At 59.1% G+C, this 16,053-nt stretch overlaps 2 protein-coding genes across 3 annotated transcripts; one reads left to right on the plus strand and one right to left on the minus strand.

Annotated features, from left to right (window-relative positions):
- Positions 1-538: 538 nt before the first annotated feature.
- On the minus strand, positions 539-6,996 carry RHBG (Rh family B glycoprotein). Of its 2 annotated transcripts, none has more exons than XM_059871201.1 (10): positions 6,689-6,996; positions 5,286-5,475; positions 4,780-4,930; positions 3,900-4,053; positions 3,442-3,608; positions 3,087-3,224; positions 2,817-2,950; positions 2,486-2,607; positions 1,419-1,492; positions 539-1,011 (listed from the first exon to the last, which is right to left on the minus strand). In XM_059871201.1, exons 1-10 carry the CDS (start codon positions 6,867-6,869, stop codon positions 946-948), a joined length of 1,377 nt encoding a protein of 458 aa, XP_059727184.1. In that variant the 5' UTR covers positions 6,870-6,996; the 3' UTR covers positions 539-945. The 2 variants fall into 2 exon arrangements, with proteins under 2 accessions (XP_059727184.1, XP_059727186.1); XM_059871203.1 differs by having other exon boundaries at positions 5,286-5,472; positions 6,689-6,995.
- Positions 6,997-8,292: 1,296 nt separating this feature from the next.
- On the plus strand, positions 8,293-14,105 carry HAPLN2 (hyaluronan and proteoglycan link protein 2). The gene is made up of 6 exons (XM_059871313.1): positions 8,293-9,177; positions 9,363-9,476; positions 9,927-10,277; positions 12,119-12,235; positions 12,333-12,518; positions 13,607-14,105. Exons 2-6 carry the CDS (start codon positions 9,389-9,391, stop codon positions 13,888-13,890), a joined length of 1,026 nt encoding a protein of 341 aa, XP_059727296.1. The 5' UTR covers positions 8,293-9,177; positions 9,363-9,388; the 3' UTR covers positions 13,891-14,105.
- Positions 14,106-16,053: the final 1,948 nt, after the last annotated feature.

Here is a 16,053-nt window from a genome sequence, read left to right on the forward strand (position 1 = left end):
GGGGATGTGGGGCCAGGGGTCTGCAGGGGGATGTGGGGCCAGGACTCTGCAGGGGGATGTGGGGCCGGGGTTCTATAGGGGGATGTGGGATTTGGGTTCTATAGGGGGATATGGGGCCAGGACTCTGCAGGGGGATGTGGGGCTGGGGCTCTGCAGGGGAATGTGGGGCCAGGGTTCTGGGTGCTGGGACTCCTGGGGCTGCAGTGGCCAGAGGAGCATCTCTCACAGCAGGGCTGAGTGCTGGGGGTGTTTCTGTGTTGCGAGGAGCCCCTGGTGCAAGGTGAGGAGTGGTCAGGGGGAGGCAGTGCTCACCCCTGAGCTGGGGACCCCGGTGTCACCCTGTTCCTGCCCCGGGGTGCTGTCCCACACTCCAGAGACTGCTCCATCCTCAGATGGGTGGCACAACCCATGAAACCAAATGGGCATCAGTTTTTGGGATGCAGGGCAAACTGGGGGGCTTTCCTTCCTCCCAGGATGACACCTGAAGGAAACAGCAAGCAGAGCTGGGCAGGTGCCATGAGAATTCAGGGGCAAATCCTGAAGTTACAAAAACTCCATATATTTTAATTGCTGTGTGCACAAGTGTCTGTACAAAGTCTTTGCTGCTCTCTGTTCAGCCTCCTGGGCCCATTCCCCAACACAGTCATCCCTCCTCTCCCCATTGCCTTCCTCTAGAGAGCAGCTGATGGGGAAACTGAGGCAAGGAGCAGGGAGAGGAAGTGGCTGAGCCAAGCCTGGACACCCTGAGGTGACCCTGGCAGCTCCTACAGCAAGCACAGGGATACTGCAGCACCTCCTCACCCTGCAAACGCCTGAGGACACCCAGCTGCTCCCAAAACGTTTGGGACCAGCAGCTGGCTCCTGCTGGGGGGTTCAGGCTACCAGAAGCCAGCACTGGCCATGGCAGACCCCTGGTGGTGCAGGACCTCGGGGGGTTTGGGGTCATTACACCAAGGTGCTGATGCCCAGCTCCTTGTCACTTGCACTGGGGTCAGATCCTTCCTCAGCCACCTGCACCAGAGACAAGAGAGGCACAGAAATGGGCCCTGCTCGGGGCACGCTGGGGCTGGGTGGGGGCTCCACTTCCACCAGGAAGGTTTAGATGGAATATTGGGGGAATTCTTTTGCTGGAATTGTCCAGCGCTGGCACAGGCTGCCCAGGGGAGTGGTAGAGTCACCATCCCTGGAGGGATTTAGCAGACTTTTGGGGACATTTGGGTTTAGTGGTGGCATTGGCAGCAGTGGAACGGTTGGACCTGGTGCTTTTAGAGGGGGCACCTAAAATGAGTCAGGGATTCTCTGAGTCCATGGCCCGGGGCATTTACTGCAGCAAGAGGAGGGAGCTGGGGGGGAATACCCAACCCCTGCCGCTGCCTGAGACCCAAAACCCCATTTTTCCCAACAATTCCCAGCTTTACCTCCCGCAAGCCGGGGTTCTCCTTGCACTGCGCGGCCGGGCAGCACCTCAGCACCTTGATTTTCAGGACGGCTCCTGAGGACACCGAAAGCCGGGCGAGGGCGTCTGAGAGCGGGGCGGCCGCTGCCCGGGCTTCCCCTGACATCTAGCGGCAGCGCCGGGAGGGCGGCGGGGACCGGCACCGGGGGGAGCGAGGGGAGCCGAGACCGGCACCGGGGGGAGCGAGGGGAACCGAGACCGGCACCGGGGGGAGCGAGGGGAACCGGGACAGGGACCGGGAGGAGGGAGGGGAACCGAGACCGGCACCGGGAGGAGTGAGGGGAACCGGGACCGGCACCGGGGGGAGCGAGGGGAACCGGGACAGGGACCGGGAGGAGGGAGGGGAACCGAGACCGGCACCGGGAGGAGTGAGGGGAACCGGGACCGGCACCGGGAGGAGTGAGGGGAACAGGGACCGGCACTGGGGGGAGCGAGGGGAACCGGGACCGGCACAGGGAGGAGGGAGGGGAACCGGGACCGGCACTGGGGGGAGCGAGGAGAACCGGGTACGGGGAGAACCGGGGGGGGGAGTCAGACCCCGGGGGAAGCCGGGACCAGAGGGGAGCCGGCACCGGGGGGAGCCGGGGGGGGGGAACCCAGACCCTGAGGGGAGCCGGGACCAGAGGGGAGCCGGGGAGAACGGTGGGGGGGAGCCCAGACTCCGGCGGGAGCCGGGGAGAACCGGGAGCCGGGACTGGGGGGAGCCAGGGGAGCCGGGACCTGGGGAAAGCCTCAACCCCGAGGGGAGCCCCGGACAAGAGAGGAGCACAGACTGGGGGGAGCACGAAGTCGGGGGGACCCCCGGCCAGAGGGGAGTAAAGCCCCATGGAAACCCAGCCCCAAGGGGAGCCCTGGCCCCGGGGTAGCCCCGCTCTCCGCTGGGTTTGCACAGTGCTGAGCACCCCTGGGCTCTGCCCGGCCTGCCTGGTGGGGATGCTTTGCTTTGGGGCTGTCCTGCCCTTTCCCCCAAACCCATCCATTCCCTGCCCCTCACGCCCTCCATCCCTCTGTGCTGGAGGCAAAACTCACCGGTGAAGCAGCCCCCGAGCGTTGCCAGCAGCAGGGTGAGGGGCAGGGCACTGAGCTGGATGAATGCTTGGTCAGTGACTGTCCGGCTGCCCTGGGCCACCAGTGGGAACACAAGCTCCAGCCTGCGTGCCAGACAGGGGACAGGCTTTTGGGAGCTGGTTTGTCTGGGGAGTTTGCGGGTTTTGGGAGCTTTGTTTGGCTCATGGCTCTGGGTAATGCCTCCCAAAGGGTTGCTGTAAGAGGGCAGTGGAGCAGCCCTGATCACAGGGGTTGTGGTGGCCCCAGCTTGGTGCATCAAGGCACTGGCACCCCCGATTCTGGCTCCTCTCACCTGTAACCAAAAGTGTCTGCAGTGGCCAGCAGGGTCAGCAGCGTGCCCAGCAAGGCCCCCAGCACCCCGGGCAGCCCGTGGGTGTTGTGGACCCCACAGGTGTCCTGGATTTTCAGCCTGGAGTGCAGCACGGGCTGGGGAGAGCAAGGGAAGAGCTGGGGGTGGGCTGGGGCTGTCCAGGGGGTCTGTGCTGCAGCCCCGTGTTGGCAGGTTTGGGAGCAGATCCCCAGGGCTGGGAGCAGCGTCCTTGGCTGTCCCAGGGTGACTCACCGTGAAGAATCTGAAGCCAAGGGGGGAGATGAGGCCAACCAGAAGCCCAGCGATGAGGGCCCCAAAGGGGGTGAGCAGCATCTCCCCGGCCATGCCCATCACGGCCAGGCCAGCCAGGGTGGCATCCTGGATCTGAACCTGGTGGAGCAGGACATGGTCAGGGGAGCTCCATGGCTCCATGGAGAGCACCAGTGTGGGGCTGGGAGGGGGGGTTGTCTCCCTCAAATTGGTTCTTAATGAACCTAAGAAAGCCTAACAAGCCTCTCCTTTGGCCCTGGGTGTGTTCAGGCCTATTCCTACAGGGCAGGGTGTGGGAAGGGCACGAAGCTTGGGTGTGTCCCAGGAGAGGACCTACCATCCTTGGGGTGCCCTCCTCGTAGAGGACAGGAGAGAGGATGAAGGTGGACATGGTGCTTGCCACCAGTGAAAAGTAGGTGTTGAGCACTGCCCAGTTCTCTGCATTGTGGTGGACAGTGGTGGTGGAGGTGAAGCTGGGCCAGAAGATCCACAGGTAGATGGTTCCTGCAGGGAATAGAAGAGGTCCTGGTGCTGGAGTTGATTCCTTGTGGGACAGAAAGTTCCTGTGAATGCCAAGAGATGCTCGTGGCTTGTGGCCAGACTCAGGCAGAACACAAGGAAAAGGTTTTTCTAGAAGAGGGTTGTGCAGCCCCAGACAGGTCCCTGGGGAGATGGAGGACATCTGTCCTTGGTGGTCTGCAGCAATCTCCTAGTCACAGCCACAGCCTCACTACCCTCAGATTGCTGACAACCCTTCCACAGCAGCTGTAGGTGCTGCGGATTCGAGCTCCATACCAACCACAGCAAGGACATCCATCTGGTGCCCCTTATCCTGCTGCTCTTCCCTCTTCCTCTTGTCCTTGTGGGGCTGGTACAGGACCCGTGAAACCATCAGGCCAAAATAAGCACCAAAGGTGTGGATGGTCAAGGAGCCTCCACTGTCGCTCACCTGGAGAGTGTGGAAAACATGGAAAGTGTGTGCAGGAAGTGGGGTGATGTGGAAACCCAGGGCTCTGGGAATATTGCTCTGTCTGCTCTGGGGTGCCCTGACCCCCAGGGGAGCACTGACTTTGACCCTCATCAATGGAGAAATTTCCCAGACTTCAAGATAGACTGGAATCCACAAAAGTGTGAAATAGATTATAGAGAGCAGTGTAGGGGTGTCACTGGGTGAGAAACTGAGGGTTTGGGATGTTTAGCATGCAAGATGGAGGGCACAGGGTGTCATCCTGGGCTGCTTCTTCCTCCTTCTCCATGGGTTTGGGTGGCATTTTGTAACTGGGCAGAAAAGTCTGCACTGCAGGGTCTTTGGGATCAGTTATTGGGTTAAAAATAAGGGAAAATAATGCAGGTGTCAGTTCTTAATGGGATAATTTCGTCTTAAAAGACCTTATAACAAAAGATTATTAGCCATTTTGTGCCTTCTAATGAAAAGCTGCCAAACTCACGGTAGTGAGACTGTTTCACTGATAAAAAATAATAAACACTAAAGTCCAAACATGCTCTACTGTCTGCCTTCAGTCCAGACCCAGGAAACCAACAACTGAGACCCCCACCACCAGTGCAAATACTACAACAGGGTGAGGGATTTCTTTCCAGATGAGGCAGAACTTGCCATGAGGAGCCCAAACCCAGGGCCACTCCCTTTCTGGTGGCTGCCCAGTGGGTGACTCACCCCCATGAGAGTGAGCAGGATGTATTCATTGAGAGTGCACAGGGTGACCTCCAGCAGGGCCAGCAGCAGCATCTGCACAGGGTTTACCCTGCCTAGGACAGCTCCAGTGGAGATCAGAACAGCTGCGGTGCACAAGTCAGCACTGACCATGCTGGGAAGGAGAGGAAAAGGGTGGCACTGGAGCTGGCACTGCCAGGGATGAGCCCAGGGGCTGGGGAGAGCTGGGAGGCATCAGGAGCTGAGCCTGCAGCCCCACTGCTCCTGCAAGCCAAGCAGGCAGAGCCCTGTGCTGGTGGTGACAAAGGGATGAGGCAGGTGGGGGCCAGAGTGCCCCCCTAAATGCCTTGGCAGTGCTCACTCAGCCCTTGCTAGGGCGGTTCTCAAACAACCCCGTCCCATTTGTCTTCCAAATCCTCCTCCAAAGCAGAGCCGCGAGTTTTACAGAGGAGGGAGCCAGTGTGCCAGGGCTGGGCTGGGCTGGGCTGAGCAGCTCCCTCCTGCCTTACCTCTGAGCTCCCACGTAAATTTTGCCGTTGAGGAAGAAGTAAAGCATGCCCTGGATGAGAACAGCCCACTGGATGGAGAAGGCTGTGATGAGGATGCTGATGGCAGCACTGCCCGGCCCATAGCGGCTGAGGAAGGCCACCAGCAGCCCAAAGCTGAGGAGCACCTGGACGCGGACATCCTGAATCCCTGCTGGAGGAGAGGCACAAGGATGGGCCTGGAGGTGCTGAGGAAGGGCAGCCACCCTCCTGCTGGTCCCTGAGGGGCCTCAGCCGGGGCTGACACCCCCTGCTCTGACAGGCGTGGGGAGCTGAAGGCTCGCTGCTCTTGATGCGAGTCTGGAGCCACGGTGGAAGATCCTCCTTGGAGATCTGCAGTGGGGAGTGCCAGGGGCAGCTACAGCCACCCCTGCCTGCTGTGACCCCCTGCAGCAGCTCCTGGCCACCCCATCTGCAGCTGCCCTGTGCAGATACCTCAGGACATTCACCCCACGGCACAGAAACCCCCTGGGGTGGCCGAGAGCTGTCTGCACCCACCAGAGCAGCATGAAAGTGGCTCTGAGCTGTCAGCACCCCTGAAGGTATTGTGTTCCAGTTCACAGGATGAGAGAGGAAGGCTGAGCAGAGAACTGGGATCAGTCTGGTTCCATCTGGGGGCAAACCAGAGGATGGGGGGCTTGATTCTTGCTTGGGCTGAATGCCCTTTGCACCCCTCCAGCTGACAGCTGTGGCCCGGCCTCCTCCGTGAGTCAGTGCCTGGGTGGGGTTACGTGGGCAGGAGAAACCGGGAGAACCTGCCGGCTGCCGGCTGCCGGCTGCCGCTCCTGCCCAGCGGCTCCTCTCGCTCCCCCCTCTCTGCCGGGGCACTCTGCAGCTCCTGTCCCACTGCCCACCCTGTCTGTGGCTCAGAAAAGCCAGGGACAGCCCCTGACCCCGGCAGGAGCTCTGCAGTGATGCCCAGCACACAGCAGGATGCTGCAGACCCCGTTGGTAGCACCCAGGGAGCCAAATCTTCCCTGGAAGGGGCTCGGTGAGAACCCCCTGGCACTGCAAACCCAGCTGGTCAGTGGGGAGTTCTGCAGACCCTGAAGTGTCAGGAGCAGCCGCTGTGCTCCCCACCAGGTGGGAGACGATGATCCCCAGGTTTTCACTGTGCTCAGTGATTCCCTTCTGAGCTCCACTGCTCCAACACACATCCCAGACCCAAATTCCGCTCTTTTGCTGCAAGTATTTCAGCAATCCTTGCAGCGTGTCTGCTTTACCCCTCTGGGAAGCCCCAGCACCCCAAGCCTGCAGCTCGATGCTGCCTCTCTGTTAGCTCTGGAGTCAGTGACAGGTCTGCAGCCTGCACGGTGACACCCGGTGCCATCCCCTGAGCAGAAGGGCTCTGCCATGGGGGTACTCACGGGGCTGCTGGAAAGCCGAGTCCGGGCTCCTCCGGCTGCAGTTCAGCTGCGGGGGGCACGGCCCGGGGCTGCCCTCGGGGCTGTACCGCGCGAACACGGCGAAGAGGAGGATGAGGAGGATCTGCAGGAGGAAGCACAGCCCCGAGAGCCGCAGCCTGGAGGCGGCTGCGTGCTCAGACATGTCGGGGGACAGCCGGGGCAGGTGAAGCCCTGCAAAGGGGGCGCATGGGGAGAGCCACGCTGGGGCTGCAAACTCCTCCTGCCAGGGCGGCTGCCAGGTTCTCCTCACCTCGAAGGGACTGCCGGGAGCGGGGCAGCGCTGCCAACACGGAAACTCGGGCTGGGATGCCCTGGCACACCTCCGCAGCTGGTGATGGCACACCAGGTGGCTCCAGGCACTGCTGGGAAGTGTGTGGGCTGTGAGGGGGGGTCAGTGTCCCTCTCTGCTGGGGTGGGGCCGGATTTGGGGTGGGCAGGGAATGGAGGGGGGATGCGTGAGGTTTCTGCCTCTGCATTGCAGAAACGCGGTGGGTTTGGGGGCTGGGTCAGGCAGAGGAGGGGCCGGGTGATGCACAAAGGTGGGGGGCTGACCTGCTGTGGAGGTGCTGGCTCAGCAAAACTAGGCTCAAATTCCCTGGTCAGAGGGAAAAACGAGTGTTCAGGGGGCTTTGGGGGTGAGGTTTCCTGTGGGGTCGAGAGGGGGGAAGGAGAATCTGAGCTTCGAGGAACAGGACCAAGGAGCAGAGTCAGAGGCTCCTGCTGGAGCCCACGCCAGGAGCAGGGGGAGCTGAGCACAAGGGGCTCCTTGGGTTTTCTTTGGCTGCCTCTGCTTCTGCAGAGGTGTTTGTAGAGTGGGTGCAGATCCCAAAAAGGGAGAAGAAGAGACAAGGAGCAGAGAAGTTACACAGTGTGTGCTTGGGACGTGACTTGGGTGACTCCTTCCCACAGCACTGGGCCAGACTCTGAACTCAGATAAGCAGTGGTGGGCTGGGGTCATGCCCCAATGCTAACGGGGTGGGGAAGGGGGATGAGTCACTCATGGGAGCCCCTGCAAGTGTTCTGCCTCAGGCTGTGGTTTTCTGAGGGCTGGGGACTGCGGCTGGTGCCTTCACTTAGGAAAAATGTGAGAAACAGCTCGTTTGTGATAGCAGAGCTGGGAATCAGCATCCTGCAGCCAAGAAGCCCAGAGCTGCTGCTGGGGGAGAACAGGATGTGCTTCTGCAGCCGTGGGCACAGGAAGTGTGAGGGAGGGAGATGACAGACTCCCTGAAGAGCCTCGGACCCAGCCCATAACCGTGGGGAGCTGCAGGGAGGAGCTTGCAGTGCTGCTGCTCCGGTTTAGCCTCCCTCAGCCCGGGGAGAGCAAAGCTCTGACACCTTTTGCTCATCACAGTGATGATCACAAAGCTCTGGTCATTCTGAGCTAGAAGAAGCTTCCAGAGCAGCCTGCTGCCATCAAAATTGATGTCCCTTCTTGAAAAGAGGCTGGGAGCAGTGGGGAGCAGGTGGGGAACGAGGGCACCCGGATGCCTTTCTCCCCTGGGGGGCTGCTTGCTGTGCTGTGTGTGCCACAGCCAGGCCAAGCTGGTGTTGGGGACAGTCACTGCTTGTCTCGTGCTTCCTTTGAGAAGGGCTTCCTCCACCCTTGGAGATGGAGCCTGGGGGAGGAAGAAGTTGTGGCAGCCCAGAACACAGCACCATTGTGTGCCTGTGCTTTGCCCCTGGCCCGAGGGGATGATGGGGAAACCTCTCTGATGCCTTTTTGGAGGGCAGGATAAATCCAGAGGGACTTGAGTGGTGGGGCAGCCCCCTGGCACAACCCTCCAGAGCCTCAAGGGGTGGGAACATCATCCCTCCATCAGGGACAGGGAGAGGGGAATAAAATTTACCATTGCCCTGCTGTCTGTGGGCTCAGAGAGCCCTGTCCCAGCACAAGGGGGACTTTGCCAGCCCAAGAGGCTGCTGGAGGCCAATGCAGAACTGTCGTTTTCCCTGAATTCCCAAAGCTGTGGCCTGCAGATAAAGGGATGTTTGTTACCCGGGCACACTGTGTTTTGCTGAGCAGAACAATAAAGAGAAAGACACTCACAATGGGAAATTGTGCTTCCTCCTCCCCGTGCGCTCCTCGGGGAGGTGTTGGAGGGGGGAAAAAAAAGAGAAGAAAGCAGGAAGAGACGGTGACAGGGCAGGGAGCGAGGGCACCATGGGAGCGGGCATCAAGGGCCACGGGGGTGCCAGGGCACCGCCCGCCCCAGCGCAGTGACAGGGAAGGGCTGGCTGGGAGCACCTGTTCGCCACCTCCCGTGTCCCCGTGGTGTCCCTGTGGTGTCCCCGTGTCACCTCTTCCTCGTGGCACAGGTCCAGGCTCTGAGGGACCCCTGGCCCCACCATGGGGTGTTTATGACGGAGGAGGGCAGCAGCAGGAGCTGCACGTGGGCACGGGGCGTTGGATGGGCACGGCAGCTCCCCGAGGGACCTGTCTGGGGACGGTAAGAGAGCGGGGCGGTGCCAGCAGGGAGGGTTGGCACAGGCTGTGGGTGGGGGTCCTGCATGCCATGTCCCCCCTGCACAGCAAATGTCAGAGAGCCCCCCCAGAGCAGGGCCACACCCTCCAGGCCCCCCCAAAGCCAGGGTGTGTCCCACTGCCTGTCTCTGACCCCTGTGCTCTCCCCAGGCTCCGTCCTGCCCCCGGCTCTGAGGATGCACAGGCTGCTCCTGCTCGGCTGCCTCTGGCTCCTGGCAACACCCCCAGGGTCCAGCATCTTCCAGCGGCCAACAGGGACCCCAGGTAGGGAGCAGGGCCTGGGGGCCAGGATGTGGAGCCCTGTAGGGTGCAGGGCCTGAGGGGCAGGATATGGAGCCCTATATATGTGAATATATATGGATGTGGAGCCCTGTAGGGAGCAGGGCCTGGGGGGCAGGATGTGGAGCCCCTGTGGGGAGCAGAGCCTGGGGGGCAAGATATGGAGCCCTATATATGTGTATATACATGGATGTGGAGCCCCTGTGGGGAGCAGGACCTGCAGGGAGGACTGGTGCTGTTTGGAGTTGGGGCTGGAGAGGGGAGGTGATGCTGGGCGGGTCCAGCCAGGGCAGGAGCTGAGCTGTGCCTCCTGAAGGTGCAGGAGAGGTGAAGAGGAACCAAGATGGATGACAGAAACCATCAGATGCTGCTGAGGGTTGAGGGTGCTCGGTGGGGTGTCGGAGGGATGGTGCTGAGGCTGCCCGGGGGCTGCAGCCCCCCTGCACCTGCAGTACCTGCTGGAGCCGCTGCACCCCACGGTGCACACGCAGCGCGGTGCCACGGCCACCCTGCCCTGCGTGCTGCGCGCCCTGCCTCGCAACTACCGCGTCAAGTGGAGCAAGGTGGAGCCGGCCAACTACGGGGAGAGCATCATCATCATCACCAACGGGCTCTTCCACAAGAACTACGGGCCCCTGAGCCCGCGGGTGCGCCTGCGGCACAGCCACCGCTACGACGCCTCGCTCACCATCACCAACGTGGCGCTGGAGGACGAGGGGCGCTACCGCTGCCAGCTCGTCAACGGGCTGGAGGATGAGAGCATCTCGCTCACGCTGCACCTCGAGGGTGAGCTCGGGGTACACCCTGGGGGGTGAGAGCATCTCACTCACGCTGCACCTCGAGGGTGAGCTCGGGGTACACCCCGGGGGGTGAGAGCATCTCGCTCACGCTGCACCTCGAGGGTGAGCTTGGGGTACACCCTGGGGGGTGAGAGCATCTCGCTCAGGCTGCACCTCGAGGGTGAGCTTGGAATCAGCCCTGGGGGGTGAGGGCATCTTGCTCACGCTGCACCTCGAGGGTGAGCTTGGGGTACACCCTGGGGTGAGAGCATCTCGCTCACGGTGCACCTCGAGGGTGAGCTTGGGGTACACCCTGGGGGGTGAGAGCATCTCGCTCAGGCTGCACCTCGAGGGTGAGCTTGGGGTACACCCTGGGGGGTGAGAGCATCTCGCTCACGCTGCAGCTCGAGGGTGAGCTTGGGGTACACCCTGGGGGTGAGAGCATCTCGCTCACGCTGCACCTCGAGGGTGAGCTTGGGGTACACCCTGGGGTGAGAGCATCTCGCTCACGGTGCACCTCGAGGGTGAGCTTGGGGTACACCCTGGGGGTGAGAGCATCTCGCTCACGCTGCACCTCGAGGGTGAGCTTGGGGTACACCCTGGGGGTGAGAGCATCTCGCTCACGCTGCACCTCGAGGGTGAGCTTGGGGTACACCCTGGGGGGTGAGAGCATCTCGCTCACGCTGCAGCTCGAGGGTGAGCTTGGGGTGCATTATAACGTCTGGGGTTTCGGGGTCTGTCTGACCCCGGCTGCTGTCCATGTCTATTGTAAACAAAGTGCCCTGACAAAGGCAGGAATGATGCACCTGACTACATCTTATCAGAAGGCTAATTTATTACTTTATTATACTGTATTATATTAAAGAATACTATACTATACTAAAGAATTCAGAGAAGATGCTTACTGAATGCTGAAAAGATAATAATGGAAACTCATGACTCTTTCCAGAGTCCTGACACAGCTTGGCCCTAATTGGCCAATGAGTCAAAACAGCTCATACTGGAGTCCAATAAAGAAATTACCTTTGGGTAAACAATCTCCAAACACATTCCAGACAAGCACAACACAGGAGAGGCAAATGAGATAAGGATTGTTTTCCTTTTCTCAGAGGCTTCTCTCGCTGCCTTTCAGCTTCCCAGGAGAAAAATCCTGGGGGAAGGAATTTTTTCAGAGAATGTGAATGCCACATGTGTCCTGGATAGAGGGGTACTGCTAAGCACGACCTGTCCAGGTGCCCCAGGCAGGCTCCCAGCCACAGGCAATCTTAGCAAGCAGCTCAGCTCTCAAGTGAGTTCAGCTCTTTGGTGAGTTCAGCTCTTTAGCAATTTCAGCTCTTTGCTTGCTAAGTGCCTCAGCAGACACAGGGAGAGAGGAGAAGGCTGTGTGAGGTCCCACAGAGATGTCTTTATTGGCAGCCTCTGTGAAGGGTGACGGTGACAGCTCTTCTGCCAAACTGGGCAGAAGTAGGGTTTATATGGGGTACAGGAATTTTGGGAAACAGTGCAATAGTAAGGGTCGAGGTTGATATGCCCTATGGTCTTACAGAGAGATAACGAGTGTCTGAGGCAGAAGAGGGGTCTCTTGGTCCAGTCATCGTGACCAGGCATTTCTTATCTTAGGTAACTGACAGCCAGGGAGGTCTTGCAGGCCCTGTGGCTGCTCCAGTACATCCCTGGGGGATTTGGCAGGAGGGGGACGCTCAGCTGGAGTGAAGCATGTGGCTCTGTGCCTCCACCCCCATGGCATCACCATTCCCCAGCCTTGAATTCAGCACTGAGTCCCCAGGGGTGTCGAGTCAAAGCCTCCTCAGGGAGAGCACTGCCCTCACCCCATCTTTGTCCCTCCAGGTGTGGTCTTCCCTTACCAGCCCAGCAACGGGCGCTACAAATTCAACTACCACGAAGCCAAGCGAGCCTGCGAGCAGCAGGACTCCCGCCTCGCCACCTACCAGCAGCTCTACAAAGGTGAAGCATTAAAAAAAACCTCTTCAGCCCAAACCCACGCCTGTCTGGGGATGGGGAGGAGGGAAACGCCGTGGCTGAGCTGCCTCTCTCCCCACAGCCTGGATGGAGGGGCTGGACTGGTGCAATGCCGGCTGGATCCTGGACGGGACCGTGCACTACCCCATCATCAACTCGCGGGAGCCGTGCGGCGGCCGCCTCCTCCTGCCCGGCGTCCGCACCTACGGCGCCAGGGACAAGCAGAGGGACAGATTCGATGCTTTCTGCTTCACCTCTGCCCTTCAAGGTAGTGCTGATCTCCCCTGTGCTTCTCAGAGTGCCCCCGAGCCCTGCTGCCCGCGGGGATCTGCAGCAGGTTGTTTTGTGTATTTGCGGGTTCCCAGACGAATGAAGGAGTGATGAATCTGACTCCATGTTCTTAGGAGGCTAATTTATCATTTTATGATACTATATTATATTAAAGAATACTAAACTAAACCATACTAAACTATACTAAAGAACGCAGAAAGTATACAAGACAGAAGGCTAAAAGATAATAATGAAAAACTCATGACTCTTTCCAGAGCCTCAACACAGCTTGGCTGGGATCGGTCATTAAGTCAGAAATAATTCACATGAAACCAATGAAACAACCCCCTGTTGGTAAACAACGTCCAAACCACATTCCAAAGCAGCAAAACACAGGAGAAGCAAATCAGAGAATTATTTCAGCTTCCCAGGAGAAAACTCCTGGGCGAAGAGATTTTTCAGAAAATGTGGCGGTGACAGTTCTTTGCAGGAAGGTTGCTCACCTCTTATATTGGAATAATTACCAATAGAGTCGGACAGGACGTGCCTGAGCTTGTCTGGCCCTTGGTGCTGAAGCAGGCAGTGGAACTGTGGTGTTTGACCCCAGAGACACTTTTGGCCAGCTGGGAGCTGCAGCTGAGCACGTGGAGACAAGTCCAGGCGTGCAGGAGCTCTGCTGCTCCTCAGGTTTCCCTCTGGCAGAGAAGCTTTAAGGCGATGGTGAAGGAAAGGAGTTGGTTCTGATGGAGGGTTTGGATCCATTTATTCTGAATCCAGCAACAGCTCCAAGAGAACTCCCTGACTGTGTGGTTGCTGTTCCTTTAACCCCGGGGAGAGGGGCAGGGAAGGGGTAGGGAGCCACCAGCCAGGTACAAGGGACAAAGGACACCTGGATGGCCCAATGCCCCCCAGGGGTTTGAATCTGCCAATCACTCCACGCCCTTCTGGAATTCCAGGACTGACAGACAGTGCTAGGAGGGGAAAGGAGAGGTGACTGACACAACTGGGAGGAAATTATCAGGGGAGGGACCCGGGGGTCTGGGTTAAGCCCTGAAATCACAATGCAACACCCTCTCCATCCCCCAGGCCAAGTCTACTTCATCCGGGGCCACCTGAACTTCAAGGAGGCGGGGCAGGCGTGTCGCAACCAGGGCGCTGCCCTGGCCAAAGTGGGCCAGCTCTACTCAGCCTGGAAGTTCTCCCAGCTGGATCGCTGTGACGGGGGCTGGCTGGCGGACGGCAGCGTGCGCTACCCCATCACCACGCCCCGGCAGCGCTGCGGAGGGCTGCCCGAGCCCGGCGTGCGCAGCTTCGGCTTCCCCAGCAAGGAGATGAGGACCTACGGCTCCTACTGCTTCGTGGGCAAGTGAGGACACGGGGCTGAGCGCAGGGACAGCGCCGGTGTGGCGGTGTTTGAGGACACAGGGGACAGTGCCGGTGTGGTGGTGTTTGAGGGTCCCCAGGACGAGGGAAGAGATGAGAACACCTCGACTCCATGTTTCAGAAGGCTGATTTATTATTTTATTATGTATATTATATTAAAGGAAAATGATATACTAAAACTATACTAAAGAAAGAGAAAGGAGGACCTATGGCTCCTGCTGCTTCATGGGCAAGTGAGGACACGGGGCTGAGCAGCTGGGACAGCGGTGGTGTGGCAATGTTTGAGGACACAGGGGACAGCAGTGGTGTGGCGGTGCTTGAGGACACAGGGGACAGTGCTGGTGTCACAGTGTTTGAGGACACAGGGGACAGTGCTGGTGTGGCGGTGTTTGAGGACACAGGGGACAGTGCAGTGTGGTGGTGTTTGAGGACACACAGGACAGTGCTGGTGTGGCAGTGTTTGAGGACACGGGACAGTGCAGTGTGGCAGTGTTTGAGGACACAGGGGACAGCAGTGGTGTGGCGGTGTTTGAGGACACAGGGGACAGTGCCAGTGTGGCAGTGTTTGAGGACACAGGGGACAGTGCTGGTGTGGCGGTGTTTGAGGACACAGGGGACAGTGCTGGTGTGGCAGTGTTTGAGGACACAGGGGACAGTGCAGTGTGGCAGTGTTTGAGGACACAGGGGACAGTGCTGGTGCGGCAGTGTTTGAGGACACACAGGACAGTGCTGGTGTGGCGGTGTTTGAGGACACAGGGGACAGTGCTGGTGTGGCAGTGTTTGAGGACACGGGACAGTGCAGTGTGGCGGTGTTTGAGGACACAGGGGACAGAGCTGGTGTGGCGGTGTTTGAGGACACAGGGGACAGTGGTGGTGTGGCGGTGTTTGAGGACACACAGGACAGTGCCAGTGTCAGAGTGTTTGAGGACACAGGGGACAGAGCTGGTGTGGCGGTGTTTGAGGACACAGGGGACAGCGGTGGTGTGGCGGTGTTTGAGGACACACAGGACAGTGCCAGTGTCAGAGTGTTTGAGGACACAGGGGACAGTGCTGGTGTGGCGGTGTTTGAGGACACACAGGACAGTGCAGTGTGGCGGTGTTTGAGGACACAGGGGACAGTGCTGGTGTGGCGGTGTTTGAGGACACAGGGGACAGTGCTGGTGTCACAGTGTTTGAGGACACAGGGGACAGAGCTGGTGTGGTGGTGTTTGAGGACACAGGGGACAGAGCTGGTGTGGTGGTGTTTGAGGACACAGGGGACAGTGCTGGTGTCACAGTGTTTGAGGACACAGGGGACAGAGCTGGTGTGGCGGTGTTTGAGGACACAGGGGACAGCGGTGGTGTGGTGGTGTTTGAGGACACAGGGGACAGCGGTGGTGTGGTGGTGTTTGAGGACACAGGGGACAGTGCTGGTGTGGTGGTGTTTGAGGACACAGGGGACAGCGGTGGTGTGGTGGTGTTTGAGGGTCCCCAGGACGAGGGAAGACATGAGAACACCTCGACTCCATGTTTCAAAAGGCTGATTTATTATTTTATGATATATATATTTTATTAAAAGAAAATGATATACTAAAATTATACTAAAGAAAGAGAAAGGAGCCATCAGAAAGCGAGAGAGGAATGAATAATAAAATTTTGTGACTGACCAGAGAGTCCAACACAGCTGGACTGTGATTGGCCATCAAGTAAAAACAATCCACAAGGGGCCAGTCAAAGATGCACCTGTTGGTGCACCATCTCCAGACCACATTCCACAGCCATCAGAGAGTTATTCTTTACCTTCCTCTTCTGAGGCTTCTCAGGAGAAGAATCCTAGCAAAAGGATTTTCATAAAATGTCAGAGACAGCAGTGGGACGCCAGTGCTCATCAGCTGGGCAGAGAGCTGGAGGTGGGGGAGGAGGGGTGGTCTTCTCCCAGCGGGTTTGGGTGGTTCTTCATCCTCTGGTAGAGCTGGGTGTGGGTTACTGATGCATCCACTGATGGAGAGGGTGTCCATGTCCCACCCCTTGGGGCTTGTGGGGTGTTTGGGACTCCCTGTGGGGTGTTTGGGGTACATTGTGGGGTGTTTGGGACGCCCTGTGGAGTGTTTGGGGCACCTGGTAGGGTGTTTGGGACTCAACTCCTTGTGGGGTGTTTGGGACTTGACTCT

This window comes from Haemorhous mexicanus, chromosome 31 (genome assembly GCF_027477595.1).
Source record: "Haemorhous mexicanus isolate bHaeMex1 chromosome 31, bHaeMex1.pri, whole genome shotgun sequence".
Classification (NCBI taxonomy): Eukaryota; Metazoa; Chordata; class Aves; order Passeriformes; family Fringillidae; genus Haemorhous; species Haemorhous mexicanus.

Bases quoted from the DNA above. Each gene is read 5' to 3' on its own strand.
- HAPLN2 (XM_059871313.1), top strand. From the start codon at position 9,389: ATGCACAGGCTGCTCCTGCTCGGCTGCCTCTGGCTCCTGGCAACACCC. The intron at 9,477-9,926 runs GTAGGGAGCAGG...CGGGGGCTGCAG, and splicing joins GCGGCCAACAGGGACCCCAG to CCCCCCTGCACCTGCAGTAC. The intron at 12,519-13,606 runs GTAGTGCTGATC...TCCATCCCCCAG, and splicing joins CTTCACCTCTGCCCTTCAAG to GCCAAGTCTACTTCATCCGG.
- RHBG (XM_059871201.1), bottom strand. From the start codon at position 6,869: ATGTCTGAGCACGCAGCCGCCTCCAGGCTGCGGCTCTCGGGGCTGTGC. The intron at 1,493-2,485 runs GTGAGTTTTGCC...CGGTGTCCTCAG, and splicing joins GCTCGGGGGCTGCTTCACCG to GAGCCGTCCTGAAAATCAAG. The intron at 1,012-1,418 runs GTAAAGCTGGGA...TCTCTGGTGCAG, and splicing joins AGAACCCCGGCTTGCGGGAG to GTGGCTGAGGAAGGATCTGA.